Source organism: Papaver somniferum, chromosome 5 (genome assembly GCF_003573695.1).
Source record: "Papaver somniferum cultivar HN1 chromosome 5, ASM357369v1, whole genome shotgun sequence".
Taxonomy (NCBI): Eukaryota; Viridiplantae; Streptophyta; class Magnoliopsida; order Ranunculales; family Papaveraceae; genus Papaver; species Papaver somniferum.
Window position 1 is genome coordinate 36,229,541 of NC_039362.1, and position 25,515 is coordinate 36,255,055.

The following is a 25,515-nucleotide window of genomic DNA, read 5'->3' on the forward strand; positions in this document are numbered from 1 at the left end:
CTTTTTATATGGAGTTCATTTCCGGAATGAACTATGTTTTTATACGGAGTTCATTTATGGAATGAACTCTGTTTTTTTTAGGTTTTTATATGGAGTTCATTTCTGGAATGAACTCTGTTTTTTAGGTTTTTATATGGAGTTCATTTCTGGAATGAACTCTGGTTAATATGTTTTCTGAAAAAATAAGTAGAAATTAATAGGAGTTCATTTTGACGAATGAACTGCTACAAGAAAATAAGTAAAAATTAACACGGAAGGGTACTTTTGTCTGTTTTATATTTTTAAATAATTATGGACCAAACAGTAAAAGCGTTTTCCCAAAGGACTAAACAGATATGGGCTCACCTAAAAAGGACCAAACGATATTTTCCCCCTACGGGATACCCTCATGGACCCGCTACATAGCCGTGACCATCTTGACAATATTTGAAACGGCTTTGATAGATACATCGTGATTTAAGCACCGTGGGTGCACCGAGAAGGATCTGACGGTCCCAAATCCTGCGTTCACAACATCAGGAAGGGGTGGGCAGGCGTGGCCCCACCCTTCTCACACGGTGCTCACCGCCGTGCTTAAATCACGGTGCATCTATCATTTTCGCATTTGAAAACTTTTTCAAACCTTGTAGTCTTGTACTCATCCAACTCTAGCCTCCCGACTTCTCGTCTCACCCTCTTTCCAACAACTTGAGTGTTCTGTGTTAGTGGCGTCAGTTTCTTTCTAGTCGATCCGAGATTTCCAAATGCCCTAGAGTTGTTGTTACTAGCTTCTTTAAACGACACGATCACAAGGAGTTCAGAGGATCAAATTTTGAGAAAGAAGCTCCTGAATTATTCGAGGTAAGGCCAGTTAAAATTCTCAAGAACGCCACTTAATAACCTTAATTTATATGGAGGATGATAAGTACACACGTCCGGAACAAACTTGACAAACAAAAAAATTAAGTTCAACATTTCAGGGGTGGGATTAGCATCTGGTTGCTTTTATCATTAATATCAGATACTGTAGTAGTTTGCCCTAGTTTTTTATTTAGTTGCTTCATCTTTCTGTTGTTTTGTAAAATGTATTAGCATGTCAGCATCAAATTGAATTGGCCATGTTTCTTCCCTTTGTCAAATTTTCCACAATTTTAGCATAGCATCACTATTATACTCCTAGTGAAGAGTCATCCTATTTCATGATTTAAATTTTTTTGTTCTTTTTGTGGCATTGAACATGTAATAAGACAGCACAAAACAATCATTCCTCCATTATTGCAGGGAGGAATTCCTTAAATTATGAAATCTCTCACTTTAATTTATCGTATGGCGGCAACTAATTCTGCTAGGCATAGTGTTATGTTCTACGTAGAATTGTATCTCAGGATATTACCATGTTCTTAGTCTTGAAGCTAACTGAAGTTTGACTACTATTACTTGGCTGATTTGCTGTCATGCGAAATGAAGTCACATGATACATTCTGGGTCATTTGGCTCAAGGAGGTGTTGCCCATCCATAGTGGATGGACATGCAAGCAGTTATTCGTTTTTGCTTTCACTTCTCCATGGATATTTAAATGATAGGAATGTGGCATTCCTTTGTCCTAGTGGAGAATGCTTTTGTACTGTTTTAATTATCTCTTTTGAAGTATTACTACTGAGCATGTTGTTTAGTGTTTCACAGCCCTTTTAAGACTGGTTAGTCTGAATTTATATGCATCTACGGTTTTTGTCACCAGGATTACGAAAAATGACAAGCACAACTCTGGGAAAGACAATTTGTCTGAAAAGTTCACAAGTGAAGGGGAAACGGATAGTGTAATTGGGAGGATTCCTGTGATGGTGAAAATGAAAATGATAATGATTGTGGTTTCGCCTTTGATCAGGGCTGCTTTCTGATCAAGGGTGCAGATAAGGTAACTTTTGCTGTTCTATTGTTTTTCTACCCTTCGATGTTCCTGTGAAATTTTGCACTTCCCCAAGTTGTTTTTCTACCCCTCGATGTTCCTGTGAAATTTTGCACTTCCCCAAGAAATTCTAAAAAAAAAAAACAAAATAGGATATGCGGGTACCTTAAGTAGATATTTAAAGTTATTGTTATAAAGAGTGAAAAAGCTCTCAAACTCCTTTGAAAACATAATTGATGAATTGAAGTCCTAGCATACGATCTAATCCTTAATTTTTATACCGACTATATTTTAAGCCTAATTACATTAGGTATAACATGATTTTGTAGTTAGTTGAGCATCATATTTGACGCTTTAATATATATTTTTTTTTTATCAATAACATCATATGCTTAAGGTGACATGGCAAATGACTTGTTCAGGTGTGTCTATGCATCCTAGTTTACAACAAATGGATTGTAGCTGCAAGAAAGCTTGATATATTAGTTTTCTCATTGTGCTGATATGTTGAATGGTTGAAGTTCTAAAGCCTTCTGTGACACATATTCATACCTTGCTCTGGTTTATATCTTGTATTCAGTTGTTGGTGTGCTCGATATTTACCTAGCTCTCACCATTAGCATCTTCTACCTTAACTCTCTGTGTAAACTTTAATAAACATATTTTTCTGGAGCCTAAGAATGATAGATTGGTTCTTGACGCAATGAGTGGGTGGAAGTCATGGTTAGCATTTGAGGTGTCAAAGATCTATGCATGTAGGTCATACCGTCATAAAGTGAAGTCTTGCTAAGTGAAGTCTTGCTTTAATAGTTACGGACTGTAAACAGATATTTATATTATACGGTATGTTTCTCTCTATAGTTGCATAGTGGAGGTGCACAAGTGTGTAGTCTAACGTTAACTATTTTAATGACTGCAGCAAACCTTCATATAGGGAAATTGGCTTTTCTTTGTTACCCGATTAGGAAAAAAATGCAAGCTGGTAAAAAATATGACCACAAACCTGATGGAGCCCGTTGAAGGATATCATTTTGAGGTGGGATAGAGAAGCTTGTAGATAAGGTATTTTCTGCCTCATTGAGTTAAGTTTTATCTCGATGGAGATCTAGTTGGAGTTTGTAACGGCTTGCGTTCCTTTGTGTCTGAGCTAAGAGATAGTCATCGCAGCAAGGAATCTCACTGCAGGTGTTCTACCGCTCTTTCTGACCCGTTTTAGGCATAACAAGTAAGCACCTTCTAACTTTTGTCTGATTATTCAAATCACAAATAAGTGGTCATATCTCATAGTTCCTTATGTTGCTGTTTACATTTTTTTTTTATCTGTTTTACTTTCTTGAAATAAAACTTAACCTTGCTGATCGAAGCAATTAGAATTGAAATTTATACAGTTAGTAATTTATACTTTATCTTTATTGCCTATTGTTATGAAGATATTTCTATGCTTTCATGTTTTAACGGAGAGTAGGCAGTAGGTTCTTGTTCACATTTGTCCATACTATGCTGTCATGTTTTACTAGAGATTAGGCAATAAGTTCTTGTTCACATTTGTTCATATATACGAGTCACGGGCTACTTTGGTTTCATAGTTCCTGTCGCGCTGTTCAATTTTCCTTTTTTTTTTTTTTTTTTTTTTTTTTTTTTTTTTTTTTTTTTTTTTTTTTTTTTTTTTTTTTTTTTTTTTCATTCTTTTAAACTTGGATTTACAAATCGAAGTGGCTATTATTGACATCTAAACACTTGGTAATTAAACATAGTGTAACTTCGTTAATCTTTCTCTCAGTTCATAGTATGTATGCATGCTCATACCTTTTTCTGGTTTAGTGTCTGGAAATTTAATATGTATAATATTTTAACCCTGTTTTGAGTCTGCAATACTTTAATTGTTGGCTTGTAGGCTTGTAGCTAACATTGAAATAGATGGTTCTAAAAGATCTCACCTTTTACTCCCATCTCTCTGTTGTTCTTGGAGGTATGCTAAGTTTTGCTAAAGTTTGGGGGGTCTTTAATGAGATCTTCCAAACAGCATGACATTTTTGTGCGCCAACTCAGCCAATTGGGGTTCTTTGTCAAACACACTGTGGGACAATTCAACACGCCCTATTTTTTGCTTGCTTGCTTTTCACAGGCTAGAATCTAAAAGAAAATATACATATATATTGGGGCTCTACTTTATACTTGTTAGAGTATTAAAGTGGAACGATATTGAGTCTTCTACTTCCTAAAGAGGGATCATACCCGTAGTACTCTTTAAGAAAATACAGTATACGTATTTAATGTTAGTGGTAGAAATTTATAGATTGAAGTGTGTGTGAGCTAGAATTTGACTTGTTAATGGCCAGCCCTGGTGATTTAGAGGGCTAGAAAAAAGAAAAGCAAAAAAAAATGACAGCTGTGGGATTTGAACCCACGCCCTTTCGGACCAGAGCCTAAATCTGGCGCCTTAGACCACTCGGCCAAACTGTCTGAAGTGATATATGCATTCTATCCTTGTTACTAATCCTATAGAGAGAAAGAGTTTACTTGCCGCCGCCAGAAAAAAACAGTTAAGCCCAAGCCCCTCCCACGTAAATCCTAGTCCGCCCCTGCTGGGTAAAAAAGCGAACCATAATATTGGGCATACCAAAATCTTCCAAGACATACTGAATGAAGACAAAAAAGGTTGTGAAATAGCAAAATCAGATAACCCCTTAACCCAAATTTTTTTTAATGGCAAATCTGCCCTTTACGTATTAGTGTTAATAATCTTGATTAGTGATTAAATATTTTGTTTAGTGATTAAAATAATTTTCAGAATTATAAGAGTTGTTTAGATGAAAAATTTGAGGAAAAAAAATCAAAATTTTGGTTTGGTTAAGAAGGAGAGAAAGAGAAAGAGAAAGTGAGAAAATTCTAATTCTTGATTCAATGGAGGATGAGGAGGGTCATATATCATCTAAAAAACCTAGGAAAATGCACATCAACTACACCAATGATTCCCAAACCATTGGAGGATGAAAAGGTTCGACTTACATTTATGAGCCGAACCGATCCCTTTATGAACAGTTCGGCTAACTGAAACTGTTTAGGTATGCGCCGAACATTTGCTAGACACTAGTTCGGCTTGTATAAAATTTTCCTAGAAAGCCGAACCTATTCCTGAGAGTTCTGGAATAAAAAATGTTAATGGTTCGGCTTATATAATGAAAATCGTATCAGCCGAACTGTTCATATACACTTTCAGGCTGAAAATTTGAAGAACCGTTCGGCTTAAAAAACAACAACATTATGCGCCGAACTTAGGTTCGGCTCACAACGCAACTAAATTATGCGCCGAACCTAGGTTCGGCTCACAACTCACCTAAATTATGCGTCGGACCTTGATCTGAAACCTGGATATTGACAACTAATGAACAGTTCGGCAAGCTGAAAGTGTTATTGTTATGAGCCGAACCAACTAGTTCGGCTTGTTTAAAAATATCATAATGAGCCGAACCTAGTCCTGTGTGATCTGGAAGAAAAATTATGTGAGGTTCGGCTCATAGATGTAAGCCCACGGTGTTAAAAAATCCAGTCTAACTGAACTGTGTTGTTGTGGCCACTATGTTGAGTTCCAAAATAACCGAACTTAGCCAATAAAGTTCGTTTTTTTTTGCAAAAAATTTTAAAACTGTAAAGTAACCGAACTTAGCCTATAGACGCTGGAACTTCACATTTTTTGTTTGCTTGTTAAGTTCGGTAACTTCACAATTTTATGCAGAAACCGAACTCAAAGTTCTGTTGGTTAGCTATTAGGTTCAAGTTTGCGAAAGAACCGAACTTTGTAAACTTATATATTCTTATATTACGTAAAGTTCGGTTAGATCAAAAGTGCATGCAGTTTGCGAACCAACCGAACATAACGCTGTAACTCCTAGAAATTCTATTATTAGAGAGTTCGCTAACCTGCGTGTTTGGAACATGTAACCGAACTACACTTTCAGATGAGTTCGGTTACTTGTTCGTCTCACGGGGAAACCGAACTACAACTTCAGATGAGTTCGATTACTTGTTCTTCATATAAAGTAACCGAACTACAGCTTCAGATGAGTTCGGTTACTTGTTCTTCATATAAAGTAACCGAACTGTTCAAAATCCAGTTCAAAGCCGGATCATTTTAAAGATTAACAAATATTCTAGGAGAGGATGGAGATGAAGAATCAGATGAGTTTTCATCATTTGAATACTCAAACTTAGTGAATTGGAAAAAAAATCTATTTTCCATGTTTTTCTCCTTTATCTTCTCTAACTCTACTCTCTCAATAATTCTACTCAACTAATAATAAACCCATCTTTTAATTTAATCTCACTAATTATTTTTAATTAAATCATTCACTAATCATAACCTAGAATTAATTAAGAGGGTAGATTAGGTATTAAATGAATAACTAGATATGGGGTGACCTACAATTACTTCTAATGTCTTTACCCAAAATAAAACCATGGTCCCCCAAAAAAATCATGGTCCCCAAAAAATCGTTCTAATACTAGAGGTAGTAGGATAGACATACGAACAGTGTTTGAGTCTTGTAATTCTTACAAAGGAATCATAGCTGAGGTACCCTCAATATTAGCAGTGAAATTTCATATTGATAAAAATGGATTGACTAAATTTGAGAAGCTACATAGTTACTAACTTACTATCCTCCAATACAGCATTTGCGGTGAAGTTAGGAGGAATAATTATTCAGACTTGTGAAATTTTGAAACATGCTAGCATGCCTAGCTAATCTATCAGCTTATTACATTTTCATCTGATAAATCTGCACTTCCATAATTGTCTAGTGCTAAACATATTTTTAATATCTAGAATAGTGGATTGATTCTCCTAGGCTACTGCAAGGTGATTGGAGTTCACTGCTTCAGCTACCAGTTTTGCGTCAAGTTCAAACCGTACTTGTTGTAGTCTCAACTCGGCTCCTCACTCCGTAGATTTCCTCAATATCTCACACTTTGCTTGCTCTATTCTTACGTATCCAGCTGCATGTATGCGTCGTGCTCTTTCAAATCCACCTGTGAAATTCCAAAAAATTATACCAATTGCAGTTTGGTTTTCTGATTTTTAAAAGAAGCATCACAATCCAATTGAGATTCTCAGAATCAGCTGTCTCATAACTATTTGAGGTGCATTTCCATTTCATTCCTTTTCTAGTAGAGACATTAAGATTCTGGATGCATCTTATAACCTCAACTGCATTTGGCTTTTTAGGAAGACACATCTACATCTAGCCTTCTAAATCTCCCAGATTTGTGTTTGCCAATTTAACAACCCAATCTTCATCAGTTTTAGTATAGTCATTTTCAAACCAGCTGATGATCCATTATTGAATTGAAGTGTCAGCTGATTCCATGCTTCTTATGGCTCCAACATCCGTACTGCCCTAGCAAAGTGACAGTCCCACAATATATGCTTCGTAGATTCAGTTTCATGATTGCACATCTTGCACAGTTCCCCTCCAATCCTCCATATCCTACAACTCTTGCCAGTCACTCATTTGATGGTACAATATCGCACATACATTTCCAGGGAAAATTCTCAACTCTAGGGAGAGTCTGTATGTCCATAGAAACTTTCAGAATTTAGCAACATCTCTGTTATAAGTCAGTCTGCTGTTGTGCTTCAGGTCCACCAACTTGTTATATGCAGATTTAACTGGAAACTGACCATTCCTGGTCAATGCGGAGCTACTCTGCCTTCCACAACAAGAATTCTCGTTTCCAAAATCAGGTCCACTGCTTCAGGTTGGAAAATCTGCTGATTCACCCGATTCTTCCAGGTCTTTGGTGTGTGGATCGATAAGCTCTGCAATTGTGGTGTATTGATCATTGGCAATGTTAGAATGTGCTGGTTTTGGGGGTTCATGAAGTCCAAACACTCAATTTTTCTAAGTCAAGATGTTCTGACCATTACCCAACATCCAAAAACTGTGTTGTCTTATGAAATCCACACTGCTGACTGCCCTATATACTTCTTTATCTGTGAATGCAGAAGAGAAATGTTGGGGTAGTACTTCTGTTTTAAAGATTAAGCTTATGTTGCAAATTTTAGTCCAGGAAGTAAGAAAAACTCCTTTACCATCTGGCTTGTCCCACCAGAATCTTCTTTGAGCTTTATCCATCTACTTTATGGTGCTTTCAGGAATCTTGGAAGTGCACGTTTGATGTAGTGGCATTGCATTAAGGACATGTTTTACCATTACACTTCTTCCAGATTGTGTCATAAATCTGCCTTTCTACCTTGTTAGTCTTGATTCATGTTATCCACAATACTAGAAAAAGAAGAAGTCTTTTTCATGTTCAAGAATAATGGTAACCCAAGTTACTGTTCCTCCAAATTCATTCTTCTCATCTTAAGTCTTCTAGTAAGCATTCTACAATGCCTTGGACGGAGATACTTAGAAAAGAATATGGATGATTTCTGAAAATTATTTGCTGATTTGAGGCTTCACTGAAGTTTTTTTGTGACTTGTAAAAGATTGTTAGCGTTATGAATGTTTGCTTTAGAGAAAAACAGACAATCATCTGCAAAAAGGAGGTGGGCGACTTGTGGAGCATGTTTGGCTATCTTGATGCCTCGTTTTTTCCCTTCTTGTTCTGCCTGTGTTAAAGCTCTAGTGAAAACTTCCATTGTAAGTAAAAAAAGGTAGGGTGATATGGGATCACCTTGCCTTATCCATTATTGGATAAGAGAGCACCATTTACTGCTGAAACCAAGCTTCTTCATAGTGCTATCTAAGAATGGCCATTCCACACAATCAAATGCCTTTGACATATCCAACTTCAATGCCTTGTATCCCTTCTTGGTTTTCTTTTTCTTCATACAGTGGATCAGTTCATGAGCTACAGTGATGATGTGCCTGTAATTTTTTACCAAGGACATAAGCTGCTTGCATTGGTAAGATGATTCTTTCCAGGAAAAGCTTCAATCTTGGAGCTAATATCTTTAATATTAATTTGTAAGCTGAGTTGCAAAGGGAAATTGGCCTGTAGTCACTTGGTGTTTGTGAAAGCTTGACTTTTGGATTAAGACAGAGATTGGTTTTCTTTATTTTCCTCATCATTCTGCCAGACACAAAGAAACTCTGTACCAGTGAAACTTAATTTAAGATAAGTGTTTGTGTCTGTACTACTTTTTGGAAAACAAGTAACTTTATAAATGTGCCATTAGACAGTTAAAGAAAAAATGTACCAGTAGAACATTTTATTTAGATGAGCAATCTTAATGTCATGCTTATCAATCAGAAAAACATATTGGTACTCGTTACCTCTGCTCCATACAGAAATTGGTTTATCATCTGCACGAACATTATGTAATAAACTTGTAAAAATGGATTACCACATCTTTATCATTCCTGGAAGATCCATCTCAACAAGCATAATATAGTATTCATATGTGATAAACATAAATTTTATGGAGTAGATGTAACGGTTAATGATTTTTATTGATAGCATTACACTTGAATTGTTCATTTCAATAGCATGTTGAAGTTGAACTTTAGTGAAATCAAGGTCCTGGATTGCACCCAGACTTACATATGCACTGGATCTTAATATAAATTTTACTGGTAACCTTGAGAGTATCTGACTGTGGTTTACTCTAAAAGAAGTCAAAATCACGAAATCGTTCTCATGCATTTTTTTTCATGCCCTTCTTCTATTTTACTACTAGAGTAATACTAGTTAGTTCTTGTTTATAGTTCCATCTTTCATAATTATTTCTGAAAGAAACTGGCGTTCTTAAACTTATTAGGACTTTGTTGGTTGGAAATTCCCAATGCATAATCTTGTAGAAAAAAGTTGACAGCTCATGAACGCGTTGCTTAAAATAATTAGAAAACACTTCTCTCTGCAACAATTCTGCCTTTATCATTTGTGGTAGCATCTAAAGAGAATCCACCTCTGTTTTTGACATCTCAGTTGATTGTTGAACCAAAGAGTGTTATTTAGGACACTGCCACTAGTTCTAGCTAGCCTCACTGTAAAATCATAAGTAAATAAAAGGTGAGAAACGGAATAGTGCTTTGAACAGTGTGACAGTTGAGTAGAAGAGTTTGGGTTTTTCCAGATAAATGGGGGTCTAATCTCATGGGATAGCAGTAGTAGTAGAACTAAGAAGGAAGACGAGATATGTGAGAAAAAGACTAGAAATGCAGTAAAGTGTGTTAGAAGAGTTTGTGTAGTGCTGTTGGTGGGGTCAGAAAACCAGACAAAAGGAATCAAATATCTTCTTTCATTAGTATTTCTTGCAATATATCTTATGTGATTTAGCCATTGCCTTAATTGAAACTTTGAATTTAAAATTTCATGCATGATTATTCGGAAGTAAATACTGCACTCCTTGTGCTATAAGAGAGCTGCACAAAATGCGTATGTATTTTGATCTGGTTTTTATCATGTTTCAGTTGCTGAAATGCTTGATAGTACCTAGCTCTCAGCCTCTCACCTCCTACCTTAAATGTAATCTGTACTGAACCAATGATCAGGGGATTCATAAGGCTAAGAACCATAGATGAGTTGCGTAACACGATGAGTTGGTGGAAGTTAGTAATTTGAGATTTCAAAGATCTGTGCATGTAGGTTATATCGTGAATTCTCACTTTAATAATCACCAATTGAAGAGGATATACTGTTTGCAATATACATATATTATTCTTTTAATGCCTCTCGGTATCATTAAATAGTTGAAGTGCAGAATGATTGTGTAGTCTAATATTTTTTTTTCTTGAACGACTGCGAATAACTTTTTTCTTTAACGACTGCGAATAACTTTCTTACCAGGGAAAGGGGTGTTTCTTCTAATCTGTATTGGAAAAACGCGGACTGGTAAAGAACATGACAACAAACCTGATGACATTGAAGGATGAGCTTCTAAATTCTGGAAGGGAGAAGCTTTATAGGCATTCTCTGCCTCATGGGAAGGGAAGGATAGAATTCTTCTGAATGAAGATTAGATTGGAGTTTGTAACGACTTGCTTCCATTTGTGGCTGATCTGAGAAGTTGTTGTTGCATCAAGAGAATTCCACTGCAGGTGCTTTGCCGTTCTCTGTGGGAGGTCAGGAAGCACTTTCTCCCTTCTGCCCCCTTATTGTTATCACAATCAAGAATTTCCTATGTTCCTGTTTACACTTTTACTTGTTTTAGTTTCGCTAAATAAAACTTACTTTGCTGATCAAAGCAAGTCGAGCCGAAATTTGACAGCATGGTTGATGACAGCAGGGACAGATCATATTTTCAAGATGAAGTGCACGGAAAAAGTGGAAGTACAAAAGTTAAATTGACAGCTACGAAGGCTAGAACTGCTCTGTTTTCTGTGTCAGGTTAACCTCTCTTTCTCAGTTCTTAGTACATATACCCTTGTCTGGATTGTGTGTGTAAGACTTAACATTCTGTATGCAGTCAAGCTTTTTTCAGTTTCTCTGGTTTGGGCACTGTGTGCCATTAGCTTCAAGCAGGTTTAGAATAGCAAAGGAGTTAGTCAGTAACCGACTAGGAAAGTTGACGGTTTCTTCTTTTGGTCGGTAAAGAATTTGGTAAGCCGACGGTTTCTTGGCCACCAAGTTTCTTCCACCTTATTTATATCAATTCTTCCCCACACCTCTGAATAGCAAATCTATTCCCTTCCCTGAAGTAAAACAAAAAACTCAATTCAATCAAAAACAATGTCTTCTGCAACTGTTCATCATCAGCTTCTTGGTCCTCCACAAATCTATATCAAACAACAAAATCCAGCAATTGATGCTTCCCATGTTTCCGATAAAGGATATACAGAGAACGGATCATCAACTTTCAATTCTAGTGGGAACCCGTTACTTGATTTCTTCTTCCATGTAGTTCCTAATACACCAGCTGAAAGTGTAACCGAAAGATTAGAATTAGCTTGGAATTATAACCCATTGAAAGCTCTGAAGCTAGTTTGTAACTTGAGAGGAATTAGAGGAACTGGAAAATCAGATAGAGAAGGGTTCTATGCTGCTGCCTTATGGCTTCATAAACATCATCCTAAAACCCTAGCTTGTAATCTTAAATCTATTGCTGGTTTTGGTTATTTCAAAGATTTGCCTGAAATTCTTTATAGGTTACTTGAAGGTATTGATGTCCATGAAATTCAAAAGAGAGAAAGAGGGAGGAAAAACAAATCTGGGAATTTCAGATGCAGGGGAATAAGATCTACATCAAATCCCAATAAGAGATTAAAAACTGCTAGTATTACGAAATCTTGAGAAGAAAGGATTTCCGATGAGTTGAAAAGGGTTGAATGTCAGGATTTTCTTAGGGAATAATCACTGACAACCGCGGAATAACGGATCTTGAGATATTATGATGAATAATAAGTAAACCAAGCACAAGCAACCATAATAATACGAGAAAGATAAATCAACTCATAAGACACAACATTTATAGTGGTTCGACCAATACATACAACTTGTACATATTGTCTACGTCCACTTTAAGCCGCACCAACTCAAATCCACTATGAAGAAAAACGATTACAGCGTCGTGTGAATCCCAGCAAACCCTTGGTTACACCGCAACAATTACCCGAGACGATAACCTTGTCTCTTGTTCCTCACCAATATGCTCTCACAACGAAACCCCAGCTTTAGACCTAAAAGCTATACAAGAAATCTCTCACCGATCTCTTAATCGTTTTCTACACAATGTACAAATTCTACAAGGCCTAACTACCTATTTATATAGGTTACAAACTTGGCCGCCAAGAATTCTAACCGGTTTAGGAAACCCCTTCCCTAAATAACCACGACTAACTTTAGGAAATAATTAATTAGTCTTCAATAACTAACAATCTCTCACTTTGAAGACTTATTGATTGTCTTCCATTCTTCAACTTTGGATTGACGGTGCTAAAACATCTTCCTTGTTAGTGCGGCTCCCCTCCCAGATCCTCATTCTGAGAGACCAACTAAAGCCTTGCAGAGCTTTAGCTTGTCTGATGTAACTCCCTTGGTAAACATATCCGCCGGATTCTTCGAACCAAGAATCTTCTCGAGCTTCAAATCTCCTTCTTCTAAGAGATCCCGAATGAAATGATAACGGATATCTATATGCTTCGTCCTAGCATGATAGGCCGAGTTCTTGGCTAAATGTATAGCATTTGGACTGTCGCTAAACAGAACATTATCTTCTTGTTCCTTTCCCAACTCAGTTAATAATCCTTGTAACCAAATCATCTCCTTGCTCGCTTCCGTCACCGCTACGTACTCCACTTCCGTAGTAGACAATGTCAGCAACTTCTGTAAACGTGAGTTCCAACTCACTGCAGCTGACCCCATAGTATAAACATAACCGGTCGTACTTCGCCCTTTATCTACATCACCTGCGAAGTCTGCATCCACATAACCCCTCAAGATAGAACCACCTTTTCCATAACACAATGGTACGTTTGTGTTACCTCTCAAATACCTGAGAATCCACTTCACATTCCCAATGTTGTTTTCCTGGGTTGCTTGCATATCTACTCACTACTCCCACTGCATGTGCAATATCCGGTCTCGTGCACACCATAGCATACATTAGACTCCCAATAGCCGAAGAATATGGTACGTTAGACATGTACTCCTTTTCTTCATCTGTCTTCGCACACTGCATACTTGAAAGACGAATTTGACTTCCAAGTGGAGAACTAACTGGTTTAGCATTCTCCATATTGAACCTTTTCAACACTCGTTCAATATATTCAGCCTGACTAAGCATAAGTACACCCTTAGCTCTGTCTCTTATGATCCTCATACCAAGAATCTGCTTTGCTTCACCAAGATCTTTCATAGCAAACTCACTTGCTAATTGTTTCTTCAAATTCTCAACTTCTTGTAGAGATGTTCCGGCAACCAACATATCATCCACATACAGTAAATGATGTAGTCAGAACCATTCCTTTTGAAGTAACAACAATGATCTGCATTACACCGTGAGTAACCACTTCTATGCATGAAGTTATCAAACTTCTTGTACCACTGTCTCGGGGCTTGTTTTAAACCATACAAACTCTTCTTTAGCTTGCACACCATCTCTTCCTTGCCTTTTACTATGAATCCTTCTGGCTGCTTCATGTAAATTTCTTCATCTAGGTCACCATGAAGAAAAGTTGTCTTTACATCCAACTGTTCAAGGTAGAGATCTTCAGAAGCCACTAGACTTAACACTACTCGAATAGTAGTCATCTTCACAACTGGAGAAAATATCTCGTTGTAATCAACACCAGGTTTTTGGAAACCTTTCACAACCAACCTCGCCTTGTAGCGAATTTCTCCATTTGCTTCAGATTTCATCCGATAAACCCACTTGTTATGCAACGCCTTCTTACCTCTTGGTAATTTTACTAACACCCAAGTGACATTCTCATCAAGTGAATTTATCTCATCCTCCATAGCAAGTTTCCACTTGCCTGAATCATCGTCAGCCGCTAGTGCTTCCTTAATATCTTCAGGTTCGCCTCCATCCGTAAGTAATAGATAATTCAAAGCATACCTTGGGTTTGGTTTAGGAGTTCTTGACGATCTTCGTACTTCTTGTGAAACTGTAGGAATAACTCCCACTGCAATAGAAGTATCTTCAACTTGTACTTCTCTGCCATCAGCAACATCATGCTCTTCTTGTTCCACACTTCTTCCAGAAACATCATTAATATCGATATACAACTCCTTATCGACGTTGCTTGACCTGACATCTTCAACTTGTGTTGTATTCCTGTCCTTGTACAACTCATTCTCATTAAAAGTGACATCTCTACTTCTAATAATTTTGTGACCCTCATAGTCCCAAAGTTTATACCCAAAAGCGTCAATTCCATAACCAAGGAATATACACTTCTTTGCTTGAGCACCTGTGTTAGACCTCTCACCGGGACTAAGATGAACATAACCAACACAACCAAAAACTTTCAAATAGGAAAGATTTACCTTTTTGCCAGTCCAAACCTCCTCTGGTATCTTCATATCTAATGGACTACTAGGTGTCCTGTTAATTAGATAAGCAGCCGTCTCTGTTGCATGTGCCCAGAAGGTCTCGGGCAAACCAGACTGCAACCTCATGCACCTTGCACGTGCATTCAACGTCCAATTCATACGTTCTGCTACTCCATTCTCCCGTGGTGTCCTTGGAACTGTCCTCTCCAAACGAATTTCATTTGTAGCACATAATTGTAAGAATTCTGTTTTGTCATACTCACCACCGTTGTCTGACCTTAGACACTTCAACTTCAGACCAGTTTCTGTTTCAACCAAAGTTTTCCACTTCTTCAACACTTCATACACCTCGAACTTATTCTTCATGAAGTAAAGCCACACCTTCCTTGAGTGATCATCAATAAAGGTGACATAATATTGGAACCCGCTGTGAGATGCAACATCAATTGGTCCCCATACATCCGTGTGAACCAAATCAAGTTTTGCACTTCTCAAGTCTCTTCCTCCTCTGCTAAAACTAACCCGTTTTTGTTTTCCAAGAACACAGTCTTCACAAAAACTCATATCAACAGACTTCACCTTAGGTAGATATCCTCCCGAACATAGAATCTTCATGTTCTTCTCACTCATGTCCCCTAATCTTCTATGCCATAAGTTAGTGTCTTCATCGCTACTAGCCACTGCTAAAGTAGTTCCATCTGAAGTCCGGTATAGAGTACCGACTCTAACTCCACGAGCTAATACCATAGCTCCTTTCTTCACTTTCCAATTGTGTTTCGTTAACACAACTTCACAGTCATCATCACAAACTTGGCCCATAGACACCAAGTTCTTCTTCAAATTTGGAACGTGTCGTACATCCTTCAATTTTCATGTCGAACCATTGACTTTCAAGATCACATCACCCAAACCGATGATGTCGCATGCTTCACCGTCACCCAAGAATACTTGGCCATAGCATCCTTCTTTATAAGAGATCATAATACTCTTATCACCTGTCGCATGAAAAGAAGCTCCCGAGTCTATAATCCAAGACTCATCTTGCTTGTCCTCAGAGAGTAGTAGAAAACCTTCAGTAATCATCTTCCTGTTATCAACAAGGACATTCACTGGTTCCGCAGCTGCAACTACGTTGACCTCTTCTTGATTACCTTTGTTTCCACCATTATTAGCACCTTTGTTTTCCGGACAATCGCGCTTGAAGTGTCCTACTTTCTTACACGCCCAACACTCAACAACACCTCTAGGTCGAGATTGAGATCTCCCCCTAGAATTCCCTCTAGACTTCCATCTGGATTTGTTGTTGTTGTTCCTATTTGAACTCCTGCCTCTATCTTCTTCATGCATACTTAAGGCCGAGCTTGAAGAACTAGAAACATAACCTTGTTCTACTCTTCTATCCTCTTCAACAATTAACCTTTGTTGCACATCATCAAGCTTCAACTTCTCGCTCCCTGCGGAATTCCTAATGGTTGTCCTTGCAGTCTCCCAACTCTTTGGTAATGACGACAACAACCGTAAAGCTTGAACTTCATCATCAAAAGTAATATTAACTTTTGAAAGCTGAGAAATAATTGATTTAAACTTCCCAAGATGTGCTGAAATCGCTTCGCCTTCTTGCATCTTCAGATTAAATAATTTTTCACACAACATAATCTTTCCCGAAGCTGATGAGTTTTGATACAAATTTTCAAGTTTATCCATAAGATCCTTCGTACTAGTTTCCTCTTGTACGTTATTATAGACTTCCTCCGTTAGACATCTACGGATCACGGCTACACACTTGCGATCAAGAGTTGTCCATTCATCGTCTTTGCGTGCTCCCTTTTTCGCAACTCCGCCCAATGGATCAGCAATGTCTTTCTCATATAGGTAGTCTTCCATCTGAGACTTCCAAAACGCAAAGTTCTTCCCATTAAAAACTTTAACCCTAGCTACCATACTTTCGTTATTATCACCCATAACTCCCGCTCCAATCGTACTACGATAAACCCTAAAGCTCTAACCCGAGCTCTGATACCAGTTGTCAGGATTTTCTTAGGGAATAATCACTGACAACCGCGGAATAACGGATCTTGAGATATTATGATGAATAATAAGTAAACCAAGCACAAGCGACCATAATAATACGAGAAAGATAAATCAACTCACAAGACACAAGATTTATAGTGGTTCGACCAATACATACAACTTATACATATTGTCTACGTCCACTTTGAGCCGCACCAACTCAATTCCACTATGAAGAAAAACGATTACAGCGTCGTGTGAATCCCAGAAAACCCTTGGTTACACAGAACAATTACCCGAGACGATAACCTTGTCTCTTGTTCCTCACCAATATGCTCTCACAACGAAACCCTAGCTTTAGACCTAAAAGCTATACAAGAAATCTCTCACCTATCTCTTAATCGTTTTCTACACAATGTACAAATTCTACAAGGCCTAACTACCTATTTATATAGGTTACAAACTTGGCCACCAAGAATTCTAACCGGTTTAGGAAACCCCTTCCCTAAATAACCACGACTAACTTTAGGAAATAATTAATTAGTCTTCAATAACTAACATTGAAGTGAGGAAGGAAACAATTAGTTTTCTCAGGAAGGAAAAGAGAGATGCGAAAGCAAAAAAGGCAATGGAAAGGTATAAGCGCGATCCTGACTACAGATTCTTGCATGATAAGATTTCTGAATTATTTGCAGAATGTTTAGTTTCGGATTTAGAGTTCTTGAAATCTGGTAAACCTAAAAAGATCATTTTAGCAGCCAAATGGTGTCCTTCATTGGATTATTCCTTCGATCAGTCTACATTGTTATGCGAGGGTATGACGAGAAGAGTTTTTCCGCGTAACTCAAGTCCTGAGTATGAACATATTAAAGAAGCTTACTACACTTACAGGATACGTGATAGGTTGAGGAAAGAATATCTTGTCCCTCTTCGTAGAGCATTGCAATCGCCTGAGATTTATATGAGTTCTAATAACTGGAAAGAGTTGCCATATAACCGAGTTCCGTCAGTTGCAATGAAAAATTACAAGGGTGTCTTTGGTAAGCATGATAAAGAACGGTTTGAGGATTATCTAGAGAGTGTTGAACGTGGAGACAAAAAGATTGTTGCTGGAGCATTATTACCCCACCAAATTATCAAGTCTTTAGAATATGATAATGAACATGGTTCCAGTGTCGCGGAGCTTCAATGGAAAAGAATGGTGGATGATCTGCCGAAAGCTGGTAAACTGAAAGATTGTCTTGCAATATGTGATGTATCAGGAAGTATGAAAGGAACTCCCTTGGAGGTGTCTGTAGCTCTTGGTTTGTTGATATCGGAATTGAGTGAAGACCCATGGAAAGGGAACTTAATAACTTTTAGTTCTGTTCTGACCCTAAATTGCAGAAGATTAAAGGTCATAACCTCCGCTCGAAGATAAAGTCCATTGAAAGAATGCATTGGGAAATGTCAACTGATTTTAAAAAGGTTTTCAAATTAATATTGCGAGTCGCTTATGAAGGGAAGTTGACAGAAGACCAGATGATAAAAAAGACTTTTTGTTTTCAGCGATATGGAGTTTGATCAGGCTTCAAAGAATGATTGGGAGACTGATTATGAGGCAATACGTAGGAAATTTAAAAGGTACTGGTATACGTCTGTTCCTGAGATTGTGTTTTGGAACCTTAAAGACTCGAAAGCAACACCAGTGCTGAGTAACCAGAAAGGTGTGGCATTAGTGGGTGGGTTTTCGAAGAATTTGGTGAAATTGTTTTTAGAAGGTGGGAATGACATGACACCATTGGCTGTCATGGAAAGAGCAATCTCTGGCGAGGATTACAACAAGCTTGTTGTAATTGACTGATGATATTCATTGAATATTATGAAGTAGAGGTTATTGAAGAAGCTAATGATCTGTGAAAGCAACAAATAGTAAAGCCATTCGAATTTTGAAGAAATAGCTTAACAGGAAACACGCAGTTAGCAATATTTAATCTCCATTGGTAAAGTCATTCTGTAGTTTTATTTTTTTGCTATGCTCTTCCCTTTTGTCTTGCAAAAAAATGAAAAAAAAACTATAGTAGCTTTTGTCGACAGTAAAGTCTTTTTACTGACATTTACTTGGGCATTTTCTTTGTGAAGTTTCAACTAGAAAATGTAAGTTACCTGTGTGAGTTGTAAAAAGCTCTACTAGGACCTGTGTGTACTGTTACCTACAGCGGGTAGGACTAAGTGGAAGTTTATATTTGGTGGAAACTAAATACTCTCTCCGTTACTTTTTAATAGACCAGTTTCTTTTTTTGAGAAATTAAGGAAATTAAGAGAATTAATTATTGAAAGTGGTCCTCTAGACACTTGTCAATAAAAAAAGTGAAGTGAAATGGTCCCCATGACACTTGTCAGCCAAAGAAATAAGTGAAATGGTCCACATAACACTTGTCATCAAAAGAAATTAAAAGAAAACTGGTCCCAGAAAATTAAAATAACATTTGACTTTCCCAATTAGAAAACTGGCCTATTTTTTTGAAATATTTATTTATAGAAACTGGCCGATTAAAAAGTAACGGAGGGAGTATTAACTAGACATTACTCTTAGAAAATTTTCAAGTATTCGTTTTTTGTCGTCCATACTAGTTGCAGTAGGACCCACTAGACATTTGTTCTACAGTGATTTTGAAAAAATTCTTGAGAAATGATTGGATCTTTGTATCCTAACATCTCTATTGTTTGTGGATTTGTTACATGGTTTGGATAAGTTATTGTTGATCCAACCAAGACCATTTAATCTTGTTACGAATCTACGATACCTTGGAAACGATTAGGAATGATGAGAATCTCTTTGCATATTAGGTTTTGGGACTATGGTGTAAAATTGTACGAACGTTCTAATTATATGTCTGAAAATTATGAATTTGTTGTAATAGATGGAGTGTAATCAATCTTGATCTTGAATGCATTTGAGGCTTTCCTCTTTTATGAAAAAGAAAAAAAAAAAGCTCTGCCATCTCCCACTAATCGGAGCGGCTACGATGTGGTCGGGCCACATACTTCAAGTATGTGGCCCCTCTTTATACTTTGACACATATTGTAAAGTAGAATTTTTTTTTTTAAAACTATTTTATTACACAACTGTTTAACTAAAAAAGAAATTAACTTCCTATTTTTTCTCAAAAAGTGAATGCTTTATGGAAATTTAAAGGGGGCAGGTTTTTAGGTTATACATGTGTCAAGAAATAAAGATGGGCCCCCTAATCGACGCACAAAAACGCATTTTAGCCTTGGCAGGATATCTTTTTACACTTTACCGTCGTGGTTTTAGAAGGATATAATACCCCTCCCATCCACATATAGAACAAATCTTATTGGTTGGTATCGAAGCACACGGATCACTGGGTAGTGTAAACTAACAACCGTAGATTATAATCTAAAGAGATCAGAAAACCTAAAGTCTGAATACAAATTATTGAACGAATGTTATTGGTTAATAATGAAGCACACGTATCGCTGGTTTGTATACACCAACAAGCTGTAACAACCGTTGATTAAATCTAAAGAGAACCGAATACCAAAAGTCTAGATAGAAATCCATTTCTGGAGTAAAGTATAAATAACCAGCGAACCAGACTAGTTTATTCACAAATTCGATTCTATCTCTCAACGATTCACAGAAATTCTCATTATCAAAACCCTAGTTTCAAAATCATTTTAGGTTATCAATGGAAGGAACTGCAACTGCAAATATTGTTGGTAATGGAGGAAGAAAAGGCGGTGATAGAAAGAAAGCTGTAACAAAATCTGCTAAAGCCGGATTACAATTCCCAGTTGGAAGAATCACTCGTTTCTTGAAGAACGGTCGTTATTCTCAACGTCTTGGTTCTGGTGCTCCCGTTTACATGGCTGCTGTTCTTGAATATCTCGCTGCTGAGGTAAAAAGTAGTTTTCTTCATTTTTGAATCTGGGGTTTATAATTGATTTTGATTTTGTTTCTGATTTTTGTGTATTTTGGAATTGGGTTTTTAGGTATTGGAATTGGCTGGAAATGCTGCTAGAGACAACAAGAAATCAAGAGTTATACCAAGACATTTATGTTTAGCAATAAGGAATGATGAAGAATTAGGGAAATTGCTTGCTGGTGTTACAATTGCTAGTGGCGGTGTTCTTCCCAACATTAACGCTGTATTGTTACCTAAGAAGAGCGGAAAAGCTGAGGCAGAGAAACCTAAATTTGCAGGAAAATCTGTTGCTTCTAAATCTCCAAAGAAGTAATAATAAGATTTAGATCTAGTTTATTAGTAGTAGTGATCTTATCTAGGTTTGATACTGTAAGTGTAAGTAATGAAATTTATGGTTACCTTTTGGGTTGTAATGTGTAATGAACATCATCTTTTTGAAATATAAGTTTACCATTCGACGCCATAATAGCATCTTCAAAGTAGTTTTTATTTTCTGAAGACACCTTTAATAACTTTACAGAGTGACCATTGTGTCTACTGACAATTCTTTCATAGTGGAAGAGGCTATAAAATGACCTTGATGTGCCAATTGTGTTATGGCTGTAAATCTACAATCACTGTAATGCTTGAGAAAAGTCTCATAGTTTGCCTGAGAAGAGAAAATGAATCGAGTCTACAACAAGAATAGTGTAATGCTTGAGAAAAAGTCTCATGATTGTCTTAATGGATGTGCCAATTTTGCTACTAATGTGGTGTCCATAATCTGACAAGAAAAGATGTTTCAGAAATCAATTGAAACTTTCAGAAGTCGACTTCTCCTGAAGTCTTATTGTCGAACTCGAATGCCTGAAAAGCTATATCAAATAAGCAACGCCTCAAAATCACAAGAAAAATTAACGAATAGTCTGCTAATAATCTAATCTTTTAAATTTCTTTGTTCGCAGTGGAATAATCTAATCTTGCTTCTAAGATCCATTTTAAGGGGAGGGCATCTTTAGGATTTCTTGCTCTAATCAAGTTACATTTAATCAAAGAAACAGAGAAAAACCAGCTGACAAATGATGACAAAGCAAGAGCCACGGAAGTCTCAAAACACAGTTCCATTAAATTTAAAAGTGTATAAACCACTGAACCACCTAAAAATAGTATGTCGTGAATTAAGACTCAGGGTCATCAGAGAAGTTGTCGCTAGACAAACTACGAAATACTTAGATATCCAACTTGAAGACTACAGAAAAGAACAAAACAGTAGTAGCTCTTTTTCTATATACAACTGAAGTCGTCTAAAACTCTACAAAAATGTGGAGCATCTAACCACTCACCTTTTGTCACCCAGCATATTTACAACCCCAAGAACCCAAAAAAGGACAGGTACAAAATATTCAAAACCTTATAGGAGATATATTTTCTCGTTGGCATGGGTGTGGGTGCGGTTTTCTTATGCTTTGGACTCGGGTTTATCTTCACGTGCAAGTCTGGCTAACGATTTTGTTCTTCGTTTCTTTGCTGGTAGAGGAGTGGATTCGGATACAGGACCACCACCATTTGAGTTGCTTAGTCCTCTACGATCTGAAACTCGCAACTCATCATTTGCTGGTCCTGCCCATGCAAGGGGATTTACTGCAGCAACATATATACGTAAGTTTTTGGTTACGATTCAGATTTGAGAAATGCCATAAATGAACAACAATTATCATGTGGACAGTACTAGATTAAGTATATTTCTGTACAGAGGCTGATCTTAAGAAGATAGATCTCTAGGATTTAAAACTAACCCAACATTTGTACCTGATATTTTAGAGAAGAAAATCAATCATAACAAATTTCTATGTAACTCACAGATTCAACCATTAAATCAGAAAATGTGTTCAATTGTTAATAGTTTGTGATTTATACAGGTTTAAATTCAAGCCCAAAAAGAACCTGAAATGACGTTTAGATTTTAAGATAGAATCCAATTAAAAAATATATAATGCATTTATCTTTAGTTCATCTTAAAAGAGCTAAGTATTTGTTTTGCATACCTTCAGTTGGTTCAAGTGGTTGTAACGTGGACAAACCAGGAGAAGACATCACAGTTGTAGGGCGCTTCCTAACATAGTCTTCTTTCAGAGGTTTTGGAATTAGAAATGAAAATTGACTCGTAGTCAGTCCTGCATCTGGATGTTCTAATATATATCTGCACCAGAAAAAGGTTTGTTACATTCTCACTTTCCTTGGAAGCACACTTTCTGTTCTATAAAAATCTTGAGAAGGGGAGATAAAAAAAGATACTTCTGGATTTCCACCATAGAGCGCAGCCTCTTTCCCAATGGAGTAAGATAATACCTGAGATATAGAAAAAGGAGTTCAAAACAGGAAATTGCTAAGTGAAAACGACAGAACAACTGAATGTTCTCGAAAATTGATGGTTGAAGCAGCTGGATAATTTTCAGGTGCAATAGGAATAGAATTTCATATATACAGCATTCAGTTGAAAATAAAAACAAATGAAAGGGAGTACTCACACATCTGCAAATCTGGAGGATCCTTCACCTCTGATCCGATATAATCGCTTCCAATCAGGAGGAGCTTGAGGGATATTTGGTTTATCAAGTGCCCAAAGTTTGCTCCCATCTTGGATGATATCAGCTGGATCATCACAACTTATATCGGGACTCCACTCTCTGGCACTTTCACAAACAAAACGATCACGCGAGATGTTTTCACGTATTTCTTCGTACTTCTCTTTGGTTGGGATCAACCTCCATTTATTGCAGGCTGCACATTGGACAGTAAACGTTCTGATATCGTAAGTAGTGTCCCGATGATGCTCCTTTTCTTTCCCAATCATCTTGCTCGAGTTTGGTGAAGTACATCCAACATCTGATTCTTGAACTTCTTTCCCCTTCGCCGGATGCATCTGAGTAGACATCTCCTAACCTTTCACATTCAGATATGACAAAGGAAGATCACAAACTAATTGGGTAAATAATCTGGCAACAAATAAGGTTAAGGGCGAGCAATGATCTAGATGCAGGATCACTGCATTATAAAGTACTTCAAACATTTGAATCAAACACTAGCCTATTATTGCAATCGATAAAATCCTGATAACCCCTCTATCTAACTTTTCCACTGTGCAATAGCAGAATAAACACAAAACAAAAACGCACATGAAAGTTTCAATTTTTAACATATCAACATCAAGCATATGAATTGTGTGGTGATCATCATCTCAAGTAAAGCCATTAGATAAGAGTTGAGGCTTGCCCATTTTCTTCTAAACTCAAATACTGAAAACACAGACGAGATTGAAATTGCAGGATTCAACAAAATATAACAACAAAAGCACATGGAAATTAGTCTAGATAAACAGGTGAACTCTACGTGTTAATGATCTTTCTATATGTACCAACCTAAGGACAAAAGAAAGCAAGCAAAAATCTGAGCACACAATCGTTCGTTCTTTCATGGATAGCCTTTGATTTCTCCAGACCAAAATTATCTACTAAAATCCAAAATTTCTTTCATTTATGTTGAAGTTTGTAATTACAGAAGCACATGCAAAGCTAGTAGACACACAAATTCAATAGAAACCATGTAAATAAAGCATGCCAAAACTCCGAAGTGAAACCTAAATTAGTTGGTGAACTGACCAATTTCAGGAGACAACCCACAGCTTATCTTTGCTTTGCGGTATCTGCAAAATCGAAGAAAATTATAATGTTAAAAGAAACATCGATAAAGAGTAAGTAAAAGTTGAACGAAAACATAGACGAATCAAGAAAACAGTATCATGTCCATTTCAAAGCTGGGGAAATAGTATTTACATTGGATCTACAGGCGTCCTGTTTTGTAGGAGAAAGTGAGAAGATACAGCGACTTGTTTATAGTATTAATCTTTTGTGTACAATGACTAAACTACACTTAGTATGTTTTGTGTTAGAACTTGACAGTTCGAGAATAAACTAGAAAGGAAAGGTGAAAGATGTAAATAATAATATATACGTGTCAAGTCACCGTGTATCTCTCAGAAAAATACGTCAAAAATCAAGACTTTACTGTACCAATTGTAATTTACCGTATTTGTTTTCCCATTTTGATCTCAAATCAACGAAAGAGAGAAATGGATGGGCAAACCAATAAATGTATGTATTGGTTTTCCCATTGCGGTTCCTGATTAGTTATGCGTCTCCTGTCTAGCCGCGCGGTTTAGCTCCGCTGGTGGATCCACTAGACCCGAACGGATCCCCTAAACTCGCGGATGGTTTTCTTAAATTCGTGTGCGCCTTCTATTCCCGCCGACAGATAAATCTAAATTGATTCATCTAACGGTTGTAATTTTTTTCTATGTAAATTCAGCTCATTTCAACTTAAAATTCACATCAATTTTCTCTTTTCATTCTCTTTATTCAACATAATTTGTCGAAAGATGTCTCGACCCTTGTTAGTTCGGCGAGCTCCGTATATTCGAGAAGAAAATTTAGCTATTTGTAGAAATTATGTGTTGTTACAGACTCAGCTTGCTGAAACACACTATCCGTGTGTGAATTTCTGGACGCCACGGTCATATACGAGAAGTTATGCAGTGACATCCGTAACCCTGGTCGTTGTGTTATATGTGACATGCAAAATCGTTTTCAGACAATTAAAAAAGAAGTAAGTTTGATTTGTAGCTTTAACCATGTTAGTCAATCGTTTTAAAGTGAGGGTGAAACTAATGCTTAGTTGGTAAGAAGATCTTTAGATGAATGACATAGATGGAA

At 37.0% G+C, this 25,515-nt stretch overlaps 2 protein-coding genes, 1 non-coding gene and 1 pseudogene across 4 annotated transcripts; 2 read left to right on the forward strand and 2 right to left on the reverse strand.

Annotated features, from left to right (window-relative positions):
- Positions 1 to 623: 623 nt before the first annotated feature.
- On the forward strand, positions 624 to 18,678 carry LOC113281381 (annotated as a pseudogene).
- On the reverse strand, positions 4,270 to 4,349 carry TRNAL-UAG. Its single transcript has one exon. It is a non-coding gene; the product is annotated as a tRNA-Leu (tRNA).
- A 1,743-nt stretch (positions 18,679 to 20,421) lies between the features above and the next one.
- Positions 20,422 to 21,256, forward strand: LOC113281383 (histone H2A.1-like). The gene is made up of 2 exons (XM_026530104.1): positions 20,422 to 20,740; positions 20,835 to 21,256. Exons 1-2 carry the CDS (start codon positions 20,531 to 20,533, stop codon positions 21,078 to 21,080), a joined length of 456 nt encoding a protein of 151 aa, XP_026385889.1. The 5' UTR covers positions 20,422 to 20,530; the 3' UTR covers positions 21,081 to 21,256.
- A 591-nt stretch (positions 21,257 to 21,847) lies between these two features.
- Positions 21,848 to 24,621, reverse strand: LOC113281382 (methyl-CpG-binding domain-containing protein 2-like). 2 transcript variants are annotated; one of them, XM_026530102.1, is made up of 6 exons: positions 24,580 to 24,621; positions 24,406 to 24,449; positions 23,275 to 23,689; positions 23,042 to 23,095; positions 22,792 to 22,946; positions 21,848 to 22,387 (listed from the first exon to the last, which is right to left on the reverse strand). In XM_026530102.1, exons 3-6 carry the CDS (start codon positions 23,679 to 23,681, stop codon positions 22,206 to 22,208), a joined length of 798 nt encoding a protein of 265 aa, XP_026385887.1. In that variant the 5' UTR covers positions 23,682 to 23,689; positions 24,406 to 24,449; positions 24,580 to 24,621; the 3' UTR covers positions 21,848 to 22,205. The 2 variants fall into 2 exon arrangements, with proteins under 2 accessions (XP_026385887.1, XP_026385888.1); XM_026530103.1 differs by having other exon boundaries at positions 23,275 to 23,684; positions 24,580 to 24,603.
- Positions 24,622 to 25,515: the final 894 nt, after the last annotated feature.